Source organism: Gigantopelta aegis, chromosome 2, assembly GCF_016097555.1.
Source record: "Gigantopelta aegis isolate Gae_Host chromosome 2, Gae_host_genome, whole genome shotgun sequence".
NCBI lineage: Eukaryota > Metazoa > Mollusca > Gastropoda > Neomphalida > Peltospiridae > Gigantopelta > Gigantopelta aegis.
Genome location: NC_054700.1, coordinates 51,598,093 through 51,619,133, shown reverse-complemented (window position 1 = coordinate 51,619,133; position 21,041 = coordinate 51,598,093). Strand labels below are relative to the sequence as shown.

The 21,041-nt window shown below is 41.0% G+C and overlaps 1 protein-coding gene across 4 annotated transcripts in view; it reads right to left on the bottom strand.

Annotated features, from left to right (window-relative positions):
* Positions 1-21,041, bottom strand: part of LOC121386832 (gonadotropin-releasing hormone receptor-like) — a 227,424-nt gene that overhangs the window by 59,555 nt on the left and 146,828 nt on the right. For 2 of the 4 annotated variants that reach the window (XM_041517849.1, XM_041517865.1), the window contains exons 4-5: positions 7,215-7,301; positions 1,361-1,646 (exon numbers count right to left, since the gene is read on the bottom strand). In XM_041517849.1, the coding sequence (XP_041373783.1) occupies positions 1,361-1,646; positions 7,215-7,301 (373 nt within the window). The remainder of the gene's footprint in view (positions 1-1,360; positions 1,647-7,214; positions 7,302-21,041) is intronic. The other 2 variants (XM_041517872.1, XM_041517858.1) reach the window with 2 other exon arrangements.

The window sequence follows — 21,041 nt, the reverse complement described above, 5'->3', positions numbered from 1 at the left end:
GATTCAGTATTTGGTTCCTGATCCGATTATTACCTTAAAAAGTCTGAAACGTACCGTGTTCTCTCAAATATAAAATCAATAAAACTACCCACTGTATATATTATAATAAAACTCGATTTATGCGTTCCTAGTTAATAATATGGGGCCTAATTCACTAAACTTTCGCAACTTTGCGACCTCGCAGTGCAATGCTAAAAGACTTGCAAAAAGGATGCTTTGTTGTCTAGCAGAGCCTAAGCGACCTTTGTGAATGAGGTCCCTGGGGCCTAATTCATTCAACTCTCGCAACTTTGCGATCTCGCAGTGCAATGCCAAAAGACTTTGTTGTCTAACAGAGCCTAAGCGACCTTTGTGAATGAGGCCCCTGGTCTATAAACATGATTAAATGGTGTGTGTTTTTCGCACTTATTATTGACTATGCCAACTAAAATGGTTCCTACGTCGTCTATTAATATCGACTGCTTTAACTTAAAACAGCCGTGCGATAGGCTTTTTGTCTTACTTAATACCATCTGCAAACTACAATAATTAACTTCGCTCACGCCTTCCATTAATAACGGTGTCTGCTAATTATAAATTAATAACAAATAATTGATTTTCGTCTTCCTTTAATATTGTGTTCAGTTCACAATAGCTTATGTTGTAAACAAAATTACTTGCAGCTATCGTTAATATGTACTTCTAATGAATAATGGTTAGAAACTGATTTTACAATTAATTTTTTTAATCGAAAATTGATTAGATATTTAACACAAAAAGAATGGGGTTTTTTATACTGAAAATACACTTGCTAATACGATAATGCACCTTTAATATCACCTGCAAATTATGATAATTTGAAAAGAAAAATGTTTTTTAATACTGAAAATATGACACTTACAAATAAGATAATGCACCTTTAATATCATGCCCCTCTAATATTACCTGTAAATTATGAAAAATTGAACAGATGTTTTTAATACTGCAAATAAAATACTTGCAAATACGATAATGCACCTTTAATATCACCTGTAAATTATGATAATTTGGAAAGTAAAATGTTTGTTTTTAATACTGAAAATATAATACATGCAAATATGATAATGCACCTTTAATATCACCTGTAAATTATGATAATTTGAATTTTTTTATAAATACTGAAAATATGACACTTGCAAATACGATAATGCACCTTTAATAATATCAATTACAAATTATGACAATTTAAAAAAAAATTCAAAAAAAAAAAATTCAAATAACCCACAAATGACTTGCGTCTTCCTTTAAACATTTCCACTGCGAACTCTGCAGCCTACACGCTATTGCCCGAAGATAATAATATGACATCAGCATTCTCGATAGACAAGGTTCTTCAACTAACCTGGGTCTATGCACCTTGCAAAGCTGGAAGGCACCGTAAATCATGGGGTTCAGCATCGTGTTGGTCATCCCGATGAAGAAGAACCACAACATCGTCTTCGGCTCGATCTCCTCCCACTTGAAGAACGTCACCGAGATGAAGATGACGTAATAGGGGGTCCAGCAGATGATGAAGGCGAGGACGATGACGATGGACATCCGCAGCGACTTCTTCTTCGCTTTCCTCAGGAGGTTGCTGCGAACCGGACCTCGAGTCAGCTCCGGCGTCTTCCGGATTAAGCTGGAATCTGAAAGTGCGAATTGGAGTTTTAAGTTAAGCTGTGTGAATTCAAATATCTTTAAAAAAAAAAAGAAGAAAAAAAAAGAAAAAAGTAACAACAAGAAAAATGGCGATTAATTACAATGCAAGAGCAGTGGTAGCAAAAGGAGAGCCGTCATTGGAAGATATCAGCAATTGGAAAGGGGTGGGGTGGGGGTGGGGTGGGGGGTCAGTTATATATTAATCCGATTTCAGCTGTTAGATCTTTAGACTTGGGGCGGTGTCCCCAGGCCCTTCCCGTTTTGAACCAAAGCACAATAATACCGGGTATATAGGATCTAGCTCAGTCGGTAAACTGCTCACCCTAGATGCATGGGTCGTAAGATCGAAACGTCACAGCGGACCCATTGGCGTTTTTTTTTTTTTTTACCAGTCCCAATCAGTGCTCCACAACTCGTCTAGGATCGATCCCCATCGGCGGACCCATTGGATTATTTCTCGTTCCAGCCAGTGCTCCACAACTGGTTTAACAAAGGCCGTGGTATGTACTATCCTGTCTGTGGGATGGTGCGTATAAAAGATCCCTTGCTGCTAATCGAAGAGTAGCCCATGAAGTAGCGACAGCGGGTTTCCTCTCTCAATATCTGTGTGATCCTTAACCATATGTCCGACGCCATATAACCGTAAATAAAATGTGTTGAGTGCGTCGTTAAATAAAACATTTCCTTGTACAACTCGTATATCAAATACCGTGTTGTCCTCTCTGTTGGGAATATGAATATGAAACACCTTTTATTACTAATGGAATAATGTTGCGGGTTTTCTCTCATGACTATGGGTCAGAATTACCATAGTATTGACACCCAATAGCCTATGATTAATTAACGTACTCTAGTTGTGTCGCCAAACAAAACAAACTGCATCTACCCCTGCTAGGAACGGCACTGGACATCATTTGTTGTAGTGGCTGCAACAACTATAAGTTTAAAGTAAGAAGCCCCAATTACAACCACTGCGACAGCAATATCCATTCTGAAACAATGACAGATATTACAAAGCCTACAATATCTACAACTGCAGTTATACAACCACTATAGCAACATCACCTACCCCACTACTACAACTACTCGAAAGCGTACGAGACGGGGGTTGGAGGGGTCAACTGCACACCAAAATGCTGGAAACAATCTTCGCATTCGGACAAAAAGGATCGAGACGTCCGGTCAAACAGAGCCGGCCTGAAACTTTTTCACCATGTGTATTTCCACCATTCTCTTCACAATGGTAATATTTATTAGTTGTCATCCATGTAAAATTGCGTTGTGATTTGTTCTGAACCATATATATGTGTGTTTGATAGTAGTGCAAAATTTATATCAATAAACGTTGTTATCCAAATTGGGAAACATATTTGCCACCCCCACTGCCTGTATAAAAATGGGAGCCCGTACGCCTATGCTGCTTCTGCTGTTGTTGTTGCTGCTTTTACTATTACTACTGCTGCTGCTGCTGCTGCTGCTGCTGCTGCTGCTGCTGCTGCTGCTACTACTACTACTACTACTACTACTACTACTACTACTACTACTACTACTACTACTACTACAGATAGCAATATTGGTATGATTATTATTCAAATTATAGACTATTTCATTCGTTCTAACTTCAGAGGGATTTGGTAAACCTGCAGTCCTTAGTATAGTTAAACAATTAAAAATTAAAATCTTTAATTTTAAGCATTTGTAATAGACCATCAATTTTAAGCTTCTTCTGGTCAGGCACCATTCTTCGTTTGAGTCGGCTGCAATTTCCAATCCAGTTTAGTTAAAAATACACTGTTTGGCATTGCATAGCAACGAAGCGTAGTTATATGATTGGATTTTAGAGTCCAGTGGGCGTGGGTCACTGAAGAATTTAAAGTCTTTTATATGCACCATCCAATAGACCGGTTAGACAGCTGGTAGAAATAACCTGGAATAAATTGTTCAGTTGTACAAGACAGCAAATGTAGCGACGAGCCTTGTATTTAAGACAGAAGGCAACATACGCGGACAACCGGAAAACGAATTTCTTAGAAGTGTAGTTGTGTTTGTGCTTCTGCTTTAATAAACGAAAAACGAAGAAGTTGGTTTTGTTTAACGACACCACTGGAACACATTGATTTATTAATGATCAGTTATTGGATGTCGAAAATTTGATAATTCGGACATATAGTTTTCTGAGGAATTCCGCAAAATTTTCCCATTAGAAGTAAGAATTTTTTTATATGCACTTTTTATCGAAGACAGGAGAGGACACACCACAGTCTTTGATATAGCAGTCGAGAGAAACTGGTTAGGACGTGCAATAAACAATCAGAAAATGGTTCCGGCGGAGTTCCATCCTTCCACCCAAGGGCGGAACGTAGCCCAGGGGTAAATCGCTCGCTTGATGCGCGGTCCGTCTAGGATCGATCCCCGTCGGTGGGCCCATTGGGCTATTTCTCATTCCAGCCGGTGCTCCACAACTGTGGTATGTACTATCCTGTTTGTGGGATGGTGCATATAAAAGATCCCTTGGCTGCTAATCGAAAAGAGTAGCCCATGAAGTGGCGACAGCGGGTTTTCTCTCTCAATATCTGTGTGGTTCTTAACCATATGTCCGACGCCATATAACCGTAAATAAAATGTGTTGAGTGAGTCGTTAAATAAAACATTTCCTTCCTTCCTTCCACCCAAGCACCTCAGGCGATCCCGCCCTTAAACAGTAATCAGTTGGCGTTTCCCTAATCATTTAGATACTTCCTTTCCTAGTGCCCCACTGCCACCCTAGACTATGGATTATAATCAATATGTGACTCTCCGAGAAAGTTGACAGAGATCTTGTGGTTCAGCTCACGGTAGAAGAACTGAAAAAGGAAATCTCGAAATGCTAGAGGGGGGGGGGGGGGGGGGGGGGGGGGGGATAGCCCTAAAAAAGTAAAGGAGAGTATTGCATCCTAGAACAAAAAAAAAAAAAAAAAAAAAAAAAAAAAAAAAAAGAAAAAAACCCACCCCACCCCTATTGGTACAGTTTTTAGTACACTATAGCATAAGTGAATAATAAACCAATCGAATATCGTCTTCAGTAAAAAATTGTTTTGTTTAACGAAACGACTAGAGCACAATGATTTATTAATCATCGGCTATTGGATGTCAAACATTTGGTAATTCTGATATATAGTCTTAGAGAGAAAAAACGCTAACTTTTTGCATTAGTAGCAAGAGATCTTTTATATGCACAGACAGAATAGCACATACCACGGCATTTGATATACCAGTCGTGGTACACTGGCTGGGAATCGTTTTTAGTACGTACGGTACGTAAACAGTACCTTTATAATTTAGCATTATGATTTGCGTTATGCGCCATTTTAAAAGTAAACTGCGAAATTCAAGTATTCACCCATCAATAGACAACATAATAAACCGATTTTGTACAAATATTAAATGTTTTTTGTTGCACACTTTTCCAGCTATCCATCTTTCTAAAAAGTGGGACTTCTTTTTCTCATGTTCTTTTTTTAATGAATCATACGATAATTCTACAGGATATAAACACAAAAAAAGTTCTGCCGCCGGAACATAAACGTTATAGGTCATTACTTGACATGCAGTAAAATGCGACCGACTGACGTATCCAATCCGTTATTGCCTGACGCGGTAGCTATGCAACGTACCGCACGGAACGCCGCATGATATTAATTGCCAAAAGACAGAGCGAGATATACAGTTACGCACGAAGCGATTTCTGAATGGCAGGTGTACGCAAGTGCACGTTACTGTCGGCACGAAACGCACTCACGTGCATCGCGAAGAGAAAGTTGTGACCTGCATGCTGGGTAGATCACGTACGTGATTGGACATCCAGCAATTGGAGCCGACGTAAAAGCCAGCGTAACGTATCTGAACGTAACGGACTAGGATTCCTGGCGTGGCGTGGGTGAAACGCATGTCCAGATAACCGAGATGAAGCCAGTTATTGCATGTTCCACGGTGATGGATGTATTCTAGGAATATTACTAGACCCGGAAAACTAACGAAAATTGCCATCGGTTATTGCATGTTCGCAATAATGGATTTTTGGTTTTCTTAGAACATCATCAGGCCTGAAACATTACTAAGCATGCTCCTTCTTAACATAACGGTGGTTTAGCTTGAGAAGATACCGTATTACATGGCCCTGGTTCTTACTTTAATTGCGATCTTGCAGTGCAATGCTAAAATACTTGCAAAGAGGATGCTTTGTAGTCTAACAGAGCCTAAGAGACATTGGTGAATTAGGCCCCAGATAATTAGGTGTGTGCCCAGCCGCCCAGGAAAACCCCCACCTATAAATGACATTAATGAAAATGAACACCCGCCATTGGTTTAGGTTACCTAGGGACGGTCCATAAATATCGATGTGCTTCACAATCCGAACAATGTTCGGAAGGGGGGGGGGGGGGGAAGGGGGTAAAAGCCATGTTCGGATTGCTTTTCAGGTAAAACATTGGTCCATCGAAGGTCAATGTTTCGTACACATTATATCAATGTTTTTATGTTAGGATTGGGGGGGGGGGGGGGAGGGGGTCAAACCCAATCCTAACATTGTTAGGATTATGAAAACCATTGACATTTATGGACCGTCCCTTACAACCGTGAAAAGAGAATGGTTGTGCCGCAGTGGCAACCAATGGGATCATCCAGCCACTAGTATCCTAAAGTTAGATAGCTTTTGGGGCTTTTTCAAGGGCAGTTCTGAGGAGAGGTGGGTGGTGTGGGGTGGGGTGGGGGCAAAGAATCTGGTCATCATTTGTGCGAGGGGCTCAGTGGTACAGCCCTCGCTTGATGCGTGATCGATCTAGGTTCGACCCCCGTGGTGGGCCCATTGGGCTATTTCTCATTCCTGCCGGTGCTCCACAACTGGTATAACAAAGGCCGTGGTATATACTATCCTGTATGTAGGATAGTGCATATAAAAGATCCACTGCCGCTAATCGAAAAGAGTAGTCCATGAAATGGCGACAGCGGGTTTCCTCGCTCGATATCTGTGTGGTTTTTACCCATATGTCCGACGCCATATAACCGAAACTAAAATGTGCTGAGTGTGTTGTTAAATGAAACATTTCCTTCGTTTGTGCGAGTATAGTAATTATATCAGATGTCAGCCCAAAGTTATAGTTTGTTTTATTTTGTTTAACACTAGTACAGCATATTGATTTATTAATCAAAGGCTATTTAGAAATGTTGTCTTAGAGAAGAAACCCGCATTTGTTTTTTTAATTAGTAGCAAGGGATCGTTTATATGCCCCATCCCACAGATAAGATAGCACATACAACAGTTTTTGATATAGCAGTCGCGGTGCACTGGGTGAAACGAGAAATAGCCTAATGAGTCCATTGACGGGGATCGATCCTAGATGTCCCAAGATTTTCTGGAGGAAGAATGTCTTATGTTACTGATCCCTATTTTTGGAATTCTCGCCCCTCCCTTTTCTCGGACATTCTAGAAGCACCTTTGTTTTTTTGTTTTCTCTTAATTGTTTCCCAAATATAGAAGGAAAAAGGTAATATTCAGACACGGTCCCTAGTTTTCTTACCCCCAGTTCTTTCACTGGATGATGTCCTGTGGGGCTTGTAGGCTTTTCTACGGTCACACCCCGCCATTTTCAAACAGCCATTCGATTCTGGAAATTTATAAATTATATATCTTTATAACAATTTTTTTTTGCTAAAAGCCATTCCAGCTTAAATAATATCGTACATAGACTTAAACGGAGACTTTTCATAAAAGCAACTAAAAGTATTTTTAAAATAACCATTTGAATGTGTCAATTTATATGTTACACATCTTTATAACATTTCTGAAAAAACGGAAAGCCAAAATGTCAAATTGTACACCATTTAAAGTGAACTCTTTTTATAAAGACAATCACGAACACAAAAATGTCAAATTGTACACCATTTAAAGTGAACTCTTTTTATGAAGACAATCACGAACACCAAAATGTCAAATTGTACACCATTTAAAGTGAACTCTTTTTATAAAGACAATCACGAACACCAAAATGTCAAATTGTACACCATTTAAAGTGAACTCTTTTTATGAAGACAATCACGAACACCAAAATGTCAAATTGTACACCATTTAAAGTGAACTCTTTTTATAAAGACAATCACGAACACCAAAATGTCAAATTGTACATCATTTAAAGTGAACTCTTTTTATGTAGACAATCACGAACACCAAAATGTCAAATTGTACACCATTTAAAGTGAACTCTTTTTATAAAGACAATCACGAACACCAAAATGTCAAATTGTACACCATTTAAAGTGAACTCTTTTTATAAAGACAATCACGAACACCAAAATGTAGTACTCAAGTGTTATTTGTTTTATAAAAGAAAAATCAGAATAAAACTTAGGATAATGAGTTGTATGGCTGTTTGTTTTTTATCATACGGACAATACTACATGAGTGGCTGTTAAGGTAGCACTAAACCAAATTACTTCCGGCTGGGTCAAAGTTCGAGGTGCACCCAACTTTTTAATAGAGCAGTTAATACCACAGATCCTGTCATTGGTGATCAATGTGAAAGTTGGTAAAAAAAAGTTTCATCTGGGCAAAAAATGTATGCAACTTTATTTCATCTTGTACCACTGTGTCAAGTAGCCTTGTGCTTAAAACATGTGTGGGGTACCTGTACAGAAAGTACTCAAATTGTGCGCGGAACTAGAGTAGTGATACACTCTACCCGTTTATCTCTAAAATTTTCATCTTAACCCCCACTTTTTTCTTATCTACTTTAAGGGTGAGCGGTGGTAGTATTTATATCAATGTTGATTGATACGCTGCAGGTAGGAGTTTTAGCCACATATGTTAATATTGTCGTCTATGGGATTTAATTTGGTGGTATACACCCTTAAATACCATAGCAGTTACGAGTGGTTTCAAAACGTATCAAATGAGCGAAAGTGAGTTGTATAAACGGAGTAGCAAGATAAATATCTAATGACACGAATGTAATATTCCATTTATGACATATCCTCCAAGACCACGTTTTAAAGGAATGTAAATATATTTCCAACAGCGCTTGCACAGTTATATCATACGTCATGGGTAGAAATCATTGTCGATGGTACTCATTTCAAAAGATGGTTTGGGTTTGACATTTATGGCATCACAATGTAAAGGTCAATCAGATATCTTTAAATTGATACTTATTAAGTTGGATATATATTTTTTTCAACTGAGACATTATACCTAATGATTACGCAAGAAATTCCAGTACTCTCGAAAAACCTTTGTATGGTTAGAAGCCTATCTTGCTACAAATCAAAATCCTGTAATACAATGTCATTTTGACAGAATGGACAGAAAATGGCCGTTTAATGAATTCCTAATCCAATTAACACTAATCGATAGCTGTTAGTTATAAATATGGAATACTATTATAAGAAACGTTCGACTGATTAATTATAATATGAAAGAAAGACCATTAACACGTTCACGTTCGTATCTCTACACAAGACGAAAAACAGATGTTTTGACAAGGTCGTGACCACATACACTCATGATTCACTGCCAGATTCTTCGTCCATATGAGAACTGCCACTCACAAGAGTGGTTTCATAACTCTCAGCCTGCACAAGACAGAGCTCAGTGGACATTTTGACACTGTGTGATAGTTTGCACTCAAGAACCACTTTCAGGTGTTTCGTCTGTATGAGGGCCGCCATTTGCAAGACTGATAGTTTGTTCTGTTTAACGACAACACTAGAGCACATTGATTTATCAAAATCATCAGCTATTGGATGTAAAACATGATAATTTTGACGTTAGTCTTAGAGAGGAAACCCGCTACATGGTCCATTTAGTAGCAAGATATCTTTTATATGCACCATCCCACAGACAGGATAGCACATACCATAGCCTTTAATCGACCGAGAAATAGCCCAATGGGCCCACCGACGGGGATCGATCCAAGACTGACCGTACATTAGGCGAGCGCTTTAAATACTACTGGGCTACGTCTGACTGATCTGACAAATCTCAGGATGTACAAAACATTTTCTGATGACATGCCACTTATGAATGACTGTCAAACCAATGGTGCTATTAGGTGTTCGTAAAAGGTAGAGCGTATCCTGCCTCATTAAATGTATACCTGCTACCACATTCGATATAGAGATTATTATACGAGCTTGTGTGTCGTACTGATATTACGAAACGAGTGTCATGATTTTTGTATTGTCTGAGCGAGAGCGAGGGTAACACATGAATCCTGACACGAATTTCGTAAAATCACACGCGAATGTAATAATTTCTTTATTATCCATATTATTATTGTTGTTTTCTTTATGAACAACAAGACCCAACTCATCATGTTTCAGCCACATCTAGAAGGAAACGACGAAATGACGTCATATTTCAAATGCACAGTCTGAGCTAGGACTGGAGAAGCAACGTCATGTTAAGACGTCGCTTCCCAAAATTACGTCATTACACTTGTTATTACACGTGTGCTTCGTACGATTATTATTAACTCAGTTATGTTGAACTATATGGATAATAAATAGAAGATATTTAATGTTTTTTTGTCACATATGATTTATATCTCATCGTGTGAAGCTTGCAATCATATCTCACGAGTGGCGCTTGCGCGACGAAAAAACATGAAATTTACTATTTATTATATAACTTTTGGTAATTTACCTTATTTTTAAAATGGCAGCAGCAAAATAGTTCCGGCTTTCTTACAGTGAAGATAATACTTTCTACAGTGACGATAACACATTTTAGAGTGAAATAGTGATTGATACCACTTTTATTTCACTGATATTTTAAGATATTTCATTAAATGTTATATAATAAATTACGTTTGTTAGTGTGGGTTTTTTCAGTATTTATTTCTGTCCTCCCTCTTCCCGTCCCTGTCTAAAATCACATCCTATCAACTGCATGACATTTACCTTCACAATTCTTGTCTTGTCAAGCACAGTGGGTATTTTTTCTTTCTCTCACTGTCGTAGCCGGAGGAGGGCGATGGTGTTAAACAGGGAGTCAAGCAAGATGGCCATGCCCTCGTCCTCGTATCCTTAAATATTACCCAGTTCTTACTTGTTATATAATTGACCCCCTCCCCACCGCCGACTAAAGGCAACGCCCAACAATAAAAGTGCCTCATACGAGAATAGCCGACTGCATACAGGGCCATAGCTAAGATTTTTTAATTTTAATTTTTTTTTTTTGGGGGGGGGGGGGAGGCAAATGAGTAGTTAATAGTCTAAAACTCCTTAGACAGTTAAGAAGAGAATTTTCTTTAATTTTCTATAATGCTTTCCAGATTTTTTTCTGGGGTGACAACTACCCCTCTGCCCCCACTAGCAACGGCCCTGGCATAGCAGCCGATGCAATCGTAATGGAGTCTTGTCACAATCGTCTATTCCTATTACCTTGCCTCGAAAGAAGACCAGAAAACAAGCCTGGAACCGGAGAAACGACAGAGAAAACAAGTAACATTGCTTAAAGTAGATCGGTGAAAGAGGACACCAAATTGCTTTAATTATCTGTTTATCCTGACCTTGTTCTGATAAAATCTATGGACCCCAGTGCGGCAGTAGTGCCTGGACATTAAGTAAACAAACGTTCGTGTTTGCATGCAACGTTAATCCGAATTCGTCTGGTTTAACCTCTCCAGTCAAGCATCACCAATCTATAAGCGAATTCCGTTGTCCGATCGGAATCTCGAATCAGCTTTAATTATCGTTGTTTTTATTTTGCTAGGAAAGAAAGATGTTTTATTTAACGACGCACTCAACACATTTTAGTTACGGTTATATGGCGTCGGACATATATGGTTAAGGACCACACAGATATTGAGAGAGGAAACCCGCTGTCGCAACTTCATGGGCTACTCTTTTCGATTAGCAGCAAGGGATCTTTTATATGCACCATCCAACAGACAGGGTAGTACATAGCACGGCTTTTGATATACCAGTCGTGGTGCACTGGCTGGAACGAGAAATAACCCAATGGGCCCACCGATGGGGATCGATCCCACACCGACCGCGCATCGAGCGAGCACTGTTATTTTGCTAGGACATCACAGACATACAGACTATGATAGCTGTCAGTTGAGCTATCTTGCTAGCACCAGAGCCCGGACGACATGGAACTTGCAAAGCCTACCGGGTAATCATCACCCATTTGGGGTCATACAATCGGGAGACATACCCATTAATCCTAGCGGTGCACTAACTCTGAGTTGGAGGGGTGGGGAGGGTATTAGCTCTGTCGCTTGAGTGCTTGGCTGGGGTGCTTGCGTTGCAGGATCGAACCACCTCAGTGCATCCGTTCAACTGATTTATTTTCCTCGTTCCTACCAATGCAATGCACCACAACTGGTCAAGGAAGGAAATGCTTTATTTAACGACGCACTCAACACATTTTATTTACGGTTATACCAACTGTCACGGCGGATGTGACCAACTCGACGTCTCTCGACTTCTACGACTGTCGGGGGGGGGGGGGGGGGGGGGGGGGAGGGACGTAGCCCAGTGGTAAAGCGCCCGCTTATTGCGCGGTCGGTTTGGAATCGATCACCGTCGGTGGGCCCATTGGGTTATTTCTTGTTCCAGCCAGTGCACCACAACTGTGGTATGTGCTATCCTGTCAGTGGGATCGTGCATATAAAAGACCCCTTGCTACTAATGGAAAAATGTAGCGGGTTTCCTCTCTAAGGATATATCAAAATTACCAAATGTTTGACATCCAATAGCCGATGAGTAACAAATCAATGTACTCTAGTGGTGTCGTTAAACAAAACAAACTTTATAACTTTCTACGACTGTCCAGTTACTAGTCTGAACACTCGTATTACTCTGTTCACGTCGTGTACAACTCCAACGACCGATTAGTTGTTCATCTGAGCACACCAGTCGTAAGTCGGGAGTTGGGGAATTACAACGCAACCGTCGAGTTGGCCAACTCAGTCGTCACAGTTCACAGTCTGTGCCTAGCATAAAAACAAAATCATGGACGGATGGAAACCGTGGTAAGGGGTGTATTTTGGTAAACATGAAAAGTTGGAAAATGTTTACTTTATTCCACGTGTTGTTCTGCTGGAATGGACTTTGTTTCAATTACCATAAGCGTACGAGACAAGTGGGCAAAACCTCAAATTGAGGCAAAACTGATACAGATATTCGGGCAAAATGTTCTAACGTAAAACATCTTTACCGTGCATTTCCATCATTCTATCTTTAAAATTAGTTGCAATCCATGTAAAAATGCATAGTTGTTTGGCAGATGAATAAATGTTGTTATCCAGATTGGGGCATTTTTTTTTTAATTCGGGCAAAAGCGAGCCTGTCACTCCCCCTACCTCCCCCTCCCTATAAAATGGAAGCCCGTACGCCTTTGATCATGAAATAAAATTAAAGAAAAGTCATTTAGGACTTTCATAATTGATTACATGGAAGAAAGAGGGGAGGTGGAAGACAGTTTTATTTTTGATACTAACCGCTCATAAAATGAAATGTTGTTTGAACGAAGTATCCCTTCAGAAATAATGGCATGAGACCCACGATAAAAAAACATAACAATTACAATTCCTCCCGCCTCATTCATGCGATAACTTACATAAGAGGTCGTACTTTATGGTGCATGCGGTGTGTACAAGAAATAATCGTCTTTCCCAAATCGATTATTTCTTGAACAACGATAAATAAAAATTGCAACATCTATCGATCTACATTGGAGCACCCGTTGGTAACTTTTTGCAGATTAGTTCTAATGAGGATTTTCCGCCAGTAGTTATTTATACATTAAAAGAATTGATCACGGACATCCAACATAGTATTTTAAGCAATGATTATTAGAGACTAGCATATAGTAATTGCAACACAACGTCTAGATAATGAGACACAATAGGTCACTATATTATAAAAGTATATACTAGAAGAGGATAAAGAAAGACGGTCTCGCGCATTAATGACATGACAACAGTTTATCTGCCGTGATAAACAAAACGAGAGTTCACTCGGATATTGTCAAATGCTAGCTTGCTGACTAGAGCAACGGCCATGTATAGTAGGCGCAGTGGTTAAGTCATCGGACTACAGGCTGATAGGTACAGGGTTCTCAGCCCGGTACCAGCTCCAACCCAGAGCGAATTCTTAATGGATCAGTGGGTAGGTGTAAGACCACTACACCCTCTTCTCTCTAACCAGTAACCAACTAACCCACTGTCCTGGACAGACAGCCCAAATAGCTGAGGTGTCTCCAGGACAGCGTGCTTGAACCTTAATTGGATATAAGCACGAAAATAAGTTGAAATGAAATAGTTGAACTAGATAACCAAATGTGTATATGGAGGACGATTCTTCATGCGACGTTTAATTGACAGAGCTGAACAGTTACTGTCCATGTTACAAAATGTGTATTAGGTGATATCATGTGTTAGGGTTCACTCCCATAAGACAGACGTCCCATAAGGCAGACATGCCATTTGATAGACAAAACTCTTTATTGGGTTATGTAATGTATCCTGTACACCCCTGACTGCGTTAATGGTATTGCTCCAATCTGCTCAGCAAGCTATGCTGCAGTGCAACAGCAGTCTTAATTAATGAGCTGATTTCATGCAAACAACAGCGAGAGCTTAATTGTAATCTGGTAAATGCAATTAATAAATGTAAAGATACAGTGCTTGGTGGATTTTCCACTGCAATATCTCCATTCAATTCATTTCACTTCAGATTGACAATGTTTTGTTTTTATATCAATGATTACCGCACAGTTATGACAGTACCTATTTAAAAAAATTGTTATATCTACCAATTCCACACAGGCAACTAGGAGAAGTTAATTGTAATCTGCTAAACAGAATTAACAAATGTAAAGATACTGTGTTTTATGATGTCCGTGTTTTTAGAGTTTAGCAACATCCGTATACAATTCATTTCACTTCAGATAGACATTGTTTGTATATCAATGAGTATTATGTCTCTGACGACCAATGTCTTGTATTTCATTGACCATACATTTAAACCATAGCTAAGCACAGAGATAACATAAAAGTTCTTATATATTAACTGCATGTAGCTACCAAAAACAGTCATTCAATTTTTTAGTCATGGCTGGTCTTAGAAGGATAGAATTTGTTCAATCACAAAAAGGTTCACCACAAGTAATATTGGATGGATTTTTATTTGCAAAGAATCGCACCAGAGGGGAAAGTGTTCACTGGAGATGCGTGACAAAAACGTGTACCGGGAAATGCACCACTGTCGGCGAATTTGTACGGAACACATCGGAACACAACCATCTTCCAAGTGATCCGAATGTTGCTCGGTTTATCAGCATACTACGGAAGCGAGCAAGAGAAGAAACAACACCTATGCAGCAAATATACAATGATGAGGTTGCAAAGCAAGCATTAGAAACTGTTCCTCATTTGCCTTCCTTTCCCAGTATGAGCAGTGCACTGTACAGACAGAGACGAGTTCTGATACCTGCCCTACCACAGACTAGAGCCGATGTCATCCTAGAAGAACCATGGACACAGACAAATGACGGAAGACGCTACCTGTTATTTAGCGATGGAAATGAAGATAACATGCTTGTGTTCTCTACAGATGAGCAAATCGTAGCTCTACAGGCTGCAGAATCCATTTTTATGGACGGAACTTTCTCTTCTTGTCCAGCATTGTGGAACCAATTATACATCATCCATGCTATGGACGGAACCACTATGTATCCCCTTGTGTTTGCTCTTCTTCCCGATAAACAGAGGATAACATACATTAGACTGAATCGTGAGACATGTTAAAATGTGTATCCCGGGTATATGTATGTGTATAAATAAATCTAATTTTATATAATTTTGTTATGTGTTTTGTATTTAATTGTATCCGACTATTCCATTATTTACTACATGTATTATTCAAGGTAAACGGCAGGTAATTAGTAATGGGTCTTGTGTTGTTTTAACGCGTCTGCGTTATGGGACGTCTGTCTTATGGGAGGACACCTGTGTTAGATTCAGTTCTCATCAGCCTTTAATGAGACGATGTCCATGTTTCACCAAAGACTAGCAACAAATTTGAGTATTGGCGCTTGCCACCTAGTATGCGGGGCATTGCACTGTAGTGATTTCGTTCACACCTAATGAGAAGGTACCGCGGAAAACGATCTACCGATCAACTACCAGGATATTTAGGTTCTGGCACAAGCAACAGCAAGATAGACACCATTGTGTGGAAATAAAAAACTGTATTCATATAATCAAGCTGCAGTTGCCATCATCAATATCGGTCGTAAATAACGATTTCGATTAAAAGCAGATTATTACACTGCATGTGCCACGATTAACTGAAAATAACGGTGCAAATGTAGACTGATCTTCCTTGGCTGGTCATTAACCTGCACTTTCGGTTCAGAGCGGTGCAGTTTGGAGTTCAGCCTTGATCATCAAATCATGTCTTTCCAGTGCAATGCATCCGCAAATAACATCAGCCGATGATCAGCGTTGGAAGAGCACCTAACTGTTAATAACGCGGTTAATACTACCAGTTCCGCCATTGGTACATGTATGAACTGTCAGTTAGGTGACACTGCTATCCGTAAGATACCAATTACCCCAACTTTACTGCTACACATTTCTTCGAAATGACACATTTGATGCTAACATTTGGGCAGCATGTTGACTCGTATTTCATGAGCTACTGAGAAGGTCAAATAAAAACATTGATAACGAAAGAAAGAAAAAAAAAATGTTTTATTTAACGACGCACTCAACACATTTTATTTACGATTATATGGCGTCAGACATATGGTTAAGGACCACACTGATATTGAGATAGGAAACCCGCTGTCGCCACTTCCTGGGCTAAATTTGATTATTACGGCGAAAGAATATTATGTTTTATAAATGTTTTTTCTTTAACGACACCACTAGAGCACATTGATTAATTAATCATCGGCCATTGGATGTCAAACATTTGGTTACTCTGTCTTAGAGAGGAAACCCGCTACATTCTTCCATTACCCGGTAGTAACAAGGGATCTTTTATATGCACTTTCCCACAGACAGGAAAGCACATACTACGGCCTTTGACCAGTTGTGGTGCACTGGTTGGAACACGAAAACTCCCAAATCAGTTGAATGAATCCACCGAGATGGTTCGATCCTGCGACACTAGCGCCTCAGGCGATCGATGGACCAAGACAATCCAAAATAAAGAACGCATGTCGGACATTTCTTTCACGTGCTGTGTCCAGTACAAGCATTATTTTAATGTACTGCGACTCTCGTTCCAGCTAGTGCACCACGACTGGTATATCAAAGGCCGTGGTATGTGCTATCCCGTCTATGGGATATGGTGCATATAAAAGAACACTTGCTGCTAATCGAAAAGAGTAACCCATGAAGTGGCGATAGTGGGTTTCCTCCCTTAATATCTGTGTGGTCCTTAACCATATGTCCGGCGCAATATAACCGTAAATAAAATGTGTTGAGTGCGTCGTTAAATAAGACATTTCCGACTGACGATTCTCTGTTAGTCCAACTCATGTCTTCTAGGCTGGGTACCTAACACTCACTCACTCACACGCATCAACACTGAATGACAGAACCGTATTAAACTTTGTCAGGTTCGTATCTATGCACAATGCAGAGTCTAATGGGCATTTGGTAAAATATTTGTCTGATTCCATGAATATATATCTAGTGCCTCGTCTATAGGAGGACAGCCACTTCCAAGGAAATCCTTTACTGGAGATTTCATCCCTCCTGAACACCAAAAAAGATGACTGCAACTCCCAAGACTAGCGTAGAAAATCCAAACTTGAACAGGATAGAGCTCAATACAACTGAGATGACATGCACTCATGAATCACCGTCATAAAAGTGATGATATCAGGTGTTCGCGAAAGCTGAGCATATTCTGCCTCACCGGTGGTACCCGCCGTGAGTACTGCCACCAGATTCTGCCTCACCGGTGGTACCCGCCGTGAGTACTGCCACCAGATTCTGCCTCACCGGTGGTACCCTCCGTGAGTACTGCCACCAGATTCTGCCTCACCGGTGGTACCCGCCGTGAGTACTGCCACCAGATTCTGCCTCACCAGTGGTATCCGCCGTGAGTACTGCCACCAGATTCTGCCTCACCGGTGGTACCCGCCGTGAGTACTGCCACCAGATTCTGCCTCACCGGTGGTACCCGCCGTGAGTACTGCCACCAGATTCTGCCTCACCGGTGGTACCCGCCGTGAGTACTGCCACCAGAGCTGTCTTGGAGACAGTGCCTCCGATTGGCTGGAGACAGTGCCTCCGATTGGCTGGAGACAGTGCCTCCGATTGGCTGGAGACACTGGTGGAAAGTGTTCCGGTCGGAACTTCAGGCGAAGAGGCTCAATTCGGCAGGATTATCAGTACAATACATATTTTATGAGTAACTGGAAATTAAAATGTTATCCCAGCAACACCGACACAACTCAACAGGCACGTTTGCGGCATGTTTCTCGTATGAAAAACAGGGTTTTCTACTTCTACACCTGTACTATATTAGAATTGGTACATGGGTCAAAATATGTATTGCCTTATCGCAAGTTAAAAGACAAAATTATACTGCAAGAAATAATTGTTAACAAAGTTTGTTTTGTTTTGTTTAACGACACCACTAGAGTATGTTGATTTATTAATCATCGGCTATTGGATGTCAAACACTTGGTAATTCTGACATATAGTCATGGAGAGGAAACCCGCTACATTTTTCCATTAGTAGGGAGGGATCTTTTATATGCACTTTCCCACAGACAGGAAAACACACACCACGGTCTTTGTCCATTTGTAGTGCACTGGATGGAACGAGAAAAAACCAATCAGCTGAATGGATCCACCAAGGTGGTTCGATCCTGCGAAGCAAGCATCTCAAGCGAACACTCAACCGACTGACCTAAATCCCGCCCCCGCAAGTTCGAAGACAAAATGATATTGCTAGAAATTATTTAAGGTTAAATAATTGTTAACAAAGCGGCATCAACTTATATACTCTTCAAAAGAAGAAACGCAAAACCACATTGTCGTAACATTTGGAGAATTGATTTAATTATTGAATGGTGAGTCCGATAATTACCAAATGTTGCAGGATTGTTCACAATTCACTCTAGTCCATTGTGAGTAAGTGATAGGACACACCACCAAGGTCAAGGTCATCTGGAGTCAATACCGGGTGTGGCCTCCGCGTGTGTTGACAACTGCCTGGCACCGCCTGCCCATTGAAGCAACCAGAGTACGGATGACGTCCCGGGGGATGGTGGCCCACTCGGCCTGCAAGGCTGCTGCCAGCTCGGGCAGGGTCTGGGGCTGTGGTTGTCGCTGTCGGAGGCGTCGGTCCAACTCGTCCCATAGATACTCAATTGGGTTCAAATCCGGTGATATCGATGGCCAAGGAAGGACATTAATGTTGTTGTTCTGTAGGAAAGCCGTTGTGAGACGTGCTGTGTGAGGCCTGGCGTTGTCATGTTGGAACACTGCGTTGGCGTTGGCCATAACTGGAACGATGTGTGGCCGGAGGATCTGGTCAATGTAGCCCTGTGCATTCAGGTTGCCCTGCACGTGGACCAGGTCAGTTCTGCCAGTGTGTGAGATGGCTGCCCACACCATGACACTACCCCCGCCGAATCGGTCCACTTCCTGCACGCAGTTTGCCGCATAACGTTCACCACGACGCCTATACACGCGACATCTTCCATCATGACGTCGGAGCAGAAATCGGGACTCGTCACTGAACCACACCTGTCTCCATCGCAGTTGAGGCCATTGTCGATGAATCTGGCACCACTGCAGTCGGAGTCGACGGTGTTGTGGTGTTAAGATGACACCTCGAACTGGACGTCTGGCACGAATTCCTACCTCACGTAGGCGGTTCCGTACGGTCTGGTCGGATATCCTGCGCAAACCTGGTATTGCTGCGGCTGTGGAGGTGGCAGTAGTCAATCGTTCCCGAAGGTGGCGTACCCGGATGTAGCGGTCCTGCCCGGGGGTAGTGACCCGTGGTCGACCGGATCTAGGTAGGTCACGTGTTGATCCATGTTGCTGGTAACGGTCCCACAGTCATGAGATGGTGCTTGGGGACACATGGAATGCCCTGGCAACGACCGTTCTGGATTCGCCTGCGTCTAGTCGGCCGATGGCATTGTTTCTCTGCGGTTCACTGAGACGTGGCATGTCCTGGATTGTCAACTGTCGGCCAGATACAGAGGCCAGGCAAGCGAACACCCTGCACTTGTATACTGTCGGTGTTCATGTTGCACGTGCAGACAACGCACGTGCAGTGGTGACATGGTTTGCACGTGGCTGCGTTTTTGCGAATATTCACATTTTGGAACTTTATTGTACAGTAGCTGCGTTTTATCGAATGTAACCGTGGGAATGTGTTTGGGACATGCAATGACCTTATATTCACAAAGCATGAACCGGTAGGAAACATAAAATCGGAGTTATAACCCATTTGTACCCTTTTGCGTTTCTTTTTTTGAAGAGTATATAATGCCCACGCTTAATACAGCACATTAATAAACTGGCTATTTGATATCATTGCAAGGGTGTAATAACATTGTCTCAATAGGTGTGTTATGTGAGCAGTCGATACATCAATAATACCCCAAACGCATGCACATGTATACTTACGTAAGCAAATTTACTTATGTAAGTAAATATACTCATGTTAGTTAAAATGTTATCCCAGCAACACCGACACAACTCAACAGGCACGTTTGCGGCATGTTTCTCGTATGAAAAACAGGGTTTTCTACTTCTACACCTGTACTATATTAGTTTTTTTTTTTTTTTTTTTTTATAGTAAAATAGCTTTTTAAAACAAATCTCTCCTTCACTCCTTGATATGTGTTTCCCCTCTTTAATCTATTCTGGTCTGTATTCTGTTCGGTTAATAACCCACGTACCTAAAAACCTCCAACTAACGAAGGAAGTCATCTGCATTACGCATTATTAGCGTGTATACGTACACTTGAAGATCGACGAAAATAACCGTTCACCCTTAATACCTTTTTGTCACTAATGGACGCATTTGAGCCGAATTCACTACTGACTTAACACAGAGGTTCCGGACACATTCAGAATTCTCGACATTAAGTAGACCATGCGGCAATCGAGAGTCCGAAATAAAAGATACGAATTTCGAGTGCTGTCGGTGAACAAGTTCGTATCACTAACACGAGACCGGCCTCGGTGACGTCGTGGTTAAACCATCAGACATAAGGTTGGTAGGTACTGGGTTTCGCAGCCTGGTACCGGCTCCCACCCACAGAGTCGAGTTTTAACGCCTCAGTGGGTAGGTGTAAGATCACTACACCATCTTTACTTCTTTTTCACTAACAACTAACAATTAACTCA